Source organism: Sorghum bicolor, chromosome 9 (genome assembly GCF_000003195.3).
Source record: "Sorghum bicolor cultivar BTx623 chromosome 9, Sorghum_bicolor_NCBIv3, whole genome shotgun sequence".
Classification (NCBI taxonomy): Eukaryota; Viridiplantae; Streptophyta; class Magnoliopsida; order Poales; family Poaceae; genus Sorghum; species Sorghum bicolor.
The window spans coordinates 44,885,274-44,890,999 of NC_012878.2; the positions used below are offsets into that span (position 1 = coordinate 44,885,274).

Here is a 5,726-nt window from a genome sequence, read left to right on the forward strand (position 1 = left end):
CCATTGTCTACCTCGCACTTGTCCTTACCCCACCATGGCCCCCTACCACCTGCGGCTAATGGCTCCCGACGCCTCACCGTGCCGGCTACCTCCTGCCCTTGTCCCTCGACCCCGCCTCCCCTAACCTCTGCCGCGATGCCTCCGCTGGTCTTGTCCTCGCCCCTACCCCACCTCGCTCCCACCACCACAGCCAATAGCTCCTCCTGCCTCGTCACGCCACCTGCCTCCCGCCCCCGCTTGTCGACCCTACCCAATTGTTGTCCCCGTTGTTGCGACACCGTTGTGTGGCCCTCCACCTCCATTGTGTGAAGATTGCTGCCCCCAAAGCCCCAAGCTCACCGGTAAGTAGATCTACTAACCTCAAAACCCTAGTTGCCGTGGTGTCTTTTTCTCAATCTTCGGCTGCTACCGCCATGTCTTTTTCTCCGTCTTCCGTGAGTCATGGGCATAGTCGCACCAAGCGTGACAGGTCGCTTAATAGAATTTAGGATTTTTAAAACCTAGTTTTACAATTAAAAAGTGTCTAATTTTGAAATTTGGGAGTCCAATATTTTTTAGATATATAGACCTTGTTTAGTTATACCTAAAATCTAAAATTTTTTTAAGATTTCTCATAACATCGAATCTTACGGCTCATACAAAAAAATATTAAATATAAATAAAAAATAATTAATTATATAATTTATCTATAATTTGATAGATAAATTTTTTAAATCTATTTATTAATTTATAATTAGATAATAATTAGCAAATACAAACAAAAGTGTTACCGTTCTAACTTTTTACCTAGGGATGCGATAGTTTGACCGGACGGTGTAGGACCCGGCGTTTAAACCGGCACACCCTGTAGAAGCAGAGCACAAAGCGCACCTCCTTCCTAGCGCAGAAAAAGATAAAAGAAAAAAGGAAAAAAAAATCCATCCGTCTTCTTCCCCTTGTTCACCAAACCAAACAGAAGCCGTACTCCACCGCTCTTCTCCCCAATCAGCCATGCTCGCCCACCGTCTCCTCCTCGTCGCCGTCGCCGTCGCCGCCGCTGCCGCGGCTACTGTGAGCAGCACCGCCTTCGCTAAGCCGACGGCCTACGAAGCCCTCGCCGACTTCGACTTCCCGCCGGGGATCCTCCCCAAGGGCGTGGTCGCCTACACGCTCGACAACGCCACGGGCGCCTTCACGGCCACGCTCGATGCCTCCGCGTCCGGCACCGGATCCTCCGTCTGCGAGTTCTCCATCCAGGGCTCCTACTCGCTGCGCTACCAGACCAAGATCACCGGCAAGATCGCCCCCGACCACCTCAGCGACCTCCAGGGGGTCTCCGTCAAGGTCCTCTTCCTCTGGATCAACATCGTCGAGGTCACCCGCCGCGGCGACAACCTCGAGTTCTCCGTCGGCATCGCCTCCGCCGACTTCGGGATTGAGAACTTCCTCGAGTGCCCAACCTGCGGCTGCGGGTTCGACTGCAACGACCTGCTCATGCTCCAGAAGCCGGGGGCCGCCACCGCCAAGCTGCGCCTGCGAGGTGCCTTTTAGAATTCCACGCCTGCAGATTCGGTGACTGCTGCTGTAAGCTGCCACTACTAGTAGTGCTGTACTATGTCTTAGTAGATGTGGGTTAATAATGAGGGCAAACTTGAAAGATCCCATCTTTTAGATGTGGGATGGGTTAGTAAGTTAAGGACTCGATTACATGTTTCACCAACTATTTCAGACAGTTTTAGGAACAGTCACACTGTCACAGAAGCAATTGAGATCTTTCAAATATTTTGATTTATAAATCTCTGTATGGAATTTGTCTTCTGTGATGCTTGCACCTCATGTGAAGTAGTTTCTGAAGTGGTGATAGTTGAATCCTATGGTTACTGAGGGTTACTTCAAGTGCTTGCTGTTGTTGTTGGTTCAAGATTTCATTAGTTTTCCATTTTGATGAGACAAAATATTTGTTCTCACACAATTGAGATAAGCTTAAATGTAATAGAGTAACTGTTAAACTTAATAAGAGCAACACTATTGTTGCTACTGTGATTCCACTTCAGAAGTTATCAGATTTTAAGAAATGACTTAACCTTATTTACTAAAAAGGAGGAGAATTGCAACAATATTTAAAGCTATTCAAAGTTTTTTTGTTTCTAGTTGGAAAATAATGATGAGAAATGGAATACAAATATCTGTAGATGTGTATGTGAGCATTTTATGCTGTTTGAAATCTCATGTTGGAATTTCTAAGCATAGTTTGTTAATTTTCTGTACTTGAATTGCCTGTTATGATTTGTGTGCTTTAATTGTCTGTTGTTGTAGTTGGTTGAAGGCTTCTTATTTTTCTTTTCAAGAAGAAACGGAGTTTTGCTTTTGGACCATTGAGAGAGGCAGAGAGCCTAAATTGGTAGAGTAATGTTCACGTACAAAAGTAATATTATTGTTGCTACAATGATTTCAAAAGGAGGTAGATTTTTTTCCCCTTAAGGGCACTACAATTTTCTTCAAGAAAGCATGGAATTGCTTAGTAAGTACAAAGCACTATGTACCTTTGACATGGCAATTTCTGCTTCACTATAGCTAGTTTAATATCATCTTATCTTTTTTTTTCCTCGAACATGAGCAGCATACCATTGCATTAATATAAGGATAGAGTTACAAGACACAAACATGCTAGTTTATTGTGATCATTTGGTTATGTTTATAGTTCCTTTTTCTATAGTTCTCAGCTTTTAGTTTGATATCAAGTTCAGAAAGAACTTGATGTCATGGCTCGTGTACTATTTCAAACAGTTTAGAGATACCAGAGGAGCAATTAAGATCCATCATCGTTTCTGATTTATGAGTTCCTTTTGGAAATTGTGTTCTTTCCGTTGTTATGTCTGCTGGATGTGAATGAATTTCTGAAGCTGTGGTTATTGAATTCAATGGGTACGGATGGTTTGTATTAGTTATTTGCCGTGGTTGTTGGTTGAAGACTTCAATGGTTTACCATTTTGATGTGAAACTGTTTCTTTTCTTCCTAGCAGGAAAATAACTATGAGAAAGAGAATAGAAATTTCTGTACATGTGCTGTGAACCTTGTATTATGGTGTGCTTAATTCCTAAGCTTAATTTATTATGTCCTGGTAGTTGAACCCCACTGCTGTGAATGGTGTGCTTTAATTGTCTGCTATTGTAGTTGGTTCAAGCCTTGAATGGTTCATTAGTTTGCCATTTCGTGTAAAAATGAACTGTTGCTTTCAGACTGTCGAGAGAGATCTTAATTTAGTATATGTGGTACAAGAGAAATATTATTGTTGGTACATTGCTTTCAAATGTAACTAGAATTTTCTTCCTTTGTAATTTCCTTTGCTTAGTACAAAACACTATGTACCTTTGGCATGAAAATGTCTACTCTCTACTCTCCAGTTAGATTACTAGTATTATCACTTGGTAATGTTTTTAGTTCCTAATTAACTCTTTGTACTTCTCAACTTTTCGATCGCATAGCAAGTTCAGGAAGAAGTTGATGTCATGTTTCATGTACTGTTTTATACAGTTTAGAGAGACTAGCAAGCAATTAAGATTTGTCATAGGTTCCAGTTTATGAATCCCTTTTGGAAATTATGCACTTTACCTTGTGATGTCTGGTTCGTGTGGATGGCTGTAGCAGTTTATTCCCATGGCTGTGACCTATGGATTCTGTGATTTGATCTTCTGTTCTGGTAGACTGGTAGTTGTTTGATGGGTTCATGCCATTTAAGTGGACATGGAGATGCTTATGGACTGTTAAAAGTGGGCTTAAATGAACAATCATTATTGGACTACATGAGCACTATATTTGTCACAGAAGAATTAAATGTTAACAAATGGCTACAATGTTTTCACTAGAGAAGAGGGGATAATGTTATGTAGTTTCTAAACTGCAAAGAGTGATGATAAGGAGAATAAATGACATAATTGGCTTCAAACATTCTGTAGATGTCCTTTTTTACCCCCTTCTCAAACACACAGAACTGTGTATCAATACAGTAAGAAGAGAGTTACATCTAGTTTGTTAGATTACATTAGCGCTGTTTACAGATTGAAACTCCAACATGGCCTACCTGTCTATTTCAAGCCATGAAGATACTGAGATAGTAATTAGGTGCCTGGAGCTATTTCACCATTATTACTTAGTATTGTTTCTACTTTCTAGTTCCTTATCAGTTCCCTCAGAGACATTGCAAGATTGTATGTTCATATTAAATGCTATACACTATACTTTTAAGAGGTTAGTATGTAACTTCATGTTTTGGTATTCAGAATCAGCAGTGGATATATCCAATTGTGAATTAAGATTACTACATTTTCCTTCTATGTGAGTTTCTTTTTCGAGGAGTTGTGGTTGGTTTCTTCATACATTCTTAAGACTGGCCTTATTTAGTTTCCAAAAAATTTTGCAAAATTTTTTATATTCCTCGTCACATCGAATCTTTAGACGTATGTATGGAATATTAAATATAGGCGAAAATAAAAACTAATTGTACAATTTGGTTGGAATTGACGAGACGAATCTTTTGAGCCTAGTTAGTCCATGATTGAACAATATTTATCAAATACAAACAAAAGTGCTACAATGTCGATTTTTTAAATTTTTTTGAAACTAAACAAGGCCAAAGAGGTCGTGGCTTCTGAACTAGGCATTGGTTGGCATGTGCTATAGTTATTGCATAGAACATAGGAAGAAAATGGACTTAAATGTATGTGAATGCAGGTGCTCTCCCCCTTTGATAAAAAATAACATTAGTTCTAGTGGGCCCAAGACTGAATCTATTTGGCTAGGGAACAAGGAAGTAAACTGAAGATTCATAGGCATTGAAGAGTTCCAGAATCCAGATTGCTCAGAAGAAAGAAAACTCTGATTGGATTGGAAATCATTGGATTGCTTTGATTCGAAAACTGATTACCGATTGCCTCAGTAGGAAGCTTTTTTTTTTTAACGTAACTCAGTAGGAAGCTTAATTCAGAGTAAGAATACAACTGTTTAAACATTAGAAATGGGTCAGCCACATACATATTTACTGGTTAAGTTTACATGAACCACAAGGTGGAAATTCATGTGTTTCAACTATAATAACTTTTGTCAGTACAATGTAGGCAAATGCCTATCAACTTTCAGTTACTTAAAAGTTTTAGTCAAGCTGTGCTGTGCAATATCAATCAGCAACCACACTGAGTCTGGCAACTAATACTACTAAACGGAATGGATGAATTGTTTCTGTTGCAGTTACACAGCAAAGAGGCTTATTACATTTAGTAAAGCAAAAATATGAAGGGAGATCTAGTACTTTATAATTGTGTTGATAAATTAGAATCACCATTTGAAGGAGACGAGTTTTCCCTTTATTCTGTTATATATCCATTGATGTTGTTAGAGTTTAAAGATGGCAATTTTTACGCGAAATCCGATGGGTAATTACCTCATTAGGGTAAATGTATGGCTATTTTTTTTACCCATGGGTAAGATAATGGAAAAAAAAAGTTTTACCCAGCGAGTAAAGCGGGTAAGGGTATGAGACTGCATTGCCCATACCCGTTAACCCATGGGTAGTTTTAACCCTTTTTCAATAAGTTAGAATCATAGGCCAAAATCACCATACACAACCCAAGCCTAATAAAAATCATATATAATGCTGTCAAACCCTAGGCCCTCACCTTAGTACCTCACCCATCCGCTCCCTCCCCTTTCCTCTATCTCCTTGTGGCGGCCACACAACACGGGAACTTGT

At 39.9% G+C, this 5,726-nt stretch overlaps 1 protein-coding gene across 1 annotated transcript; it reads left to right on the top strand.

The window, feature by feature from the left end:
• Positions 866 to 1,869, top strand: LOC8061920. Its single transcript, XM_002439608.2, has one exon. The coding sequence runs from the start codon at positions 991 to 993 to the stop codon at positions 1,528 to 1,530; it is 540 nt and encodes a 179-aa protein (XP_002439653.1). The 5' UTR covers positions 866 to 990; the 3' UTR covers positions 1,531 to 1,869.

What these genes read in the sequence shown, in the direction of transcription:
- LOC8061920 (XM_002439608.2), top strand. Translation starts at nt 991, where the DNA reads ATGCTCGCCCACCGTCTCCTCCTCGTCGCCGTCGCCGTCGCCGCCGCT.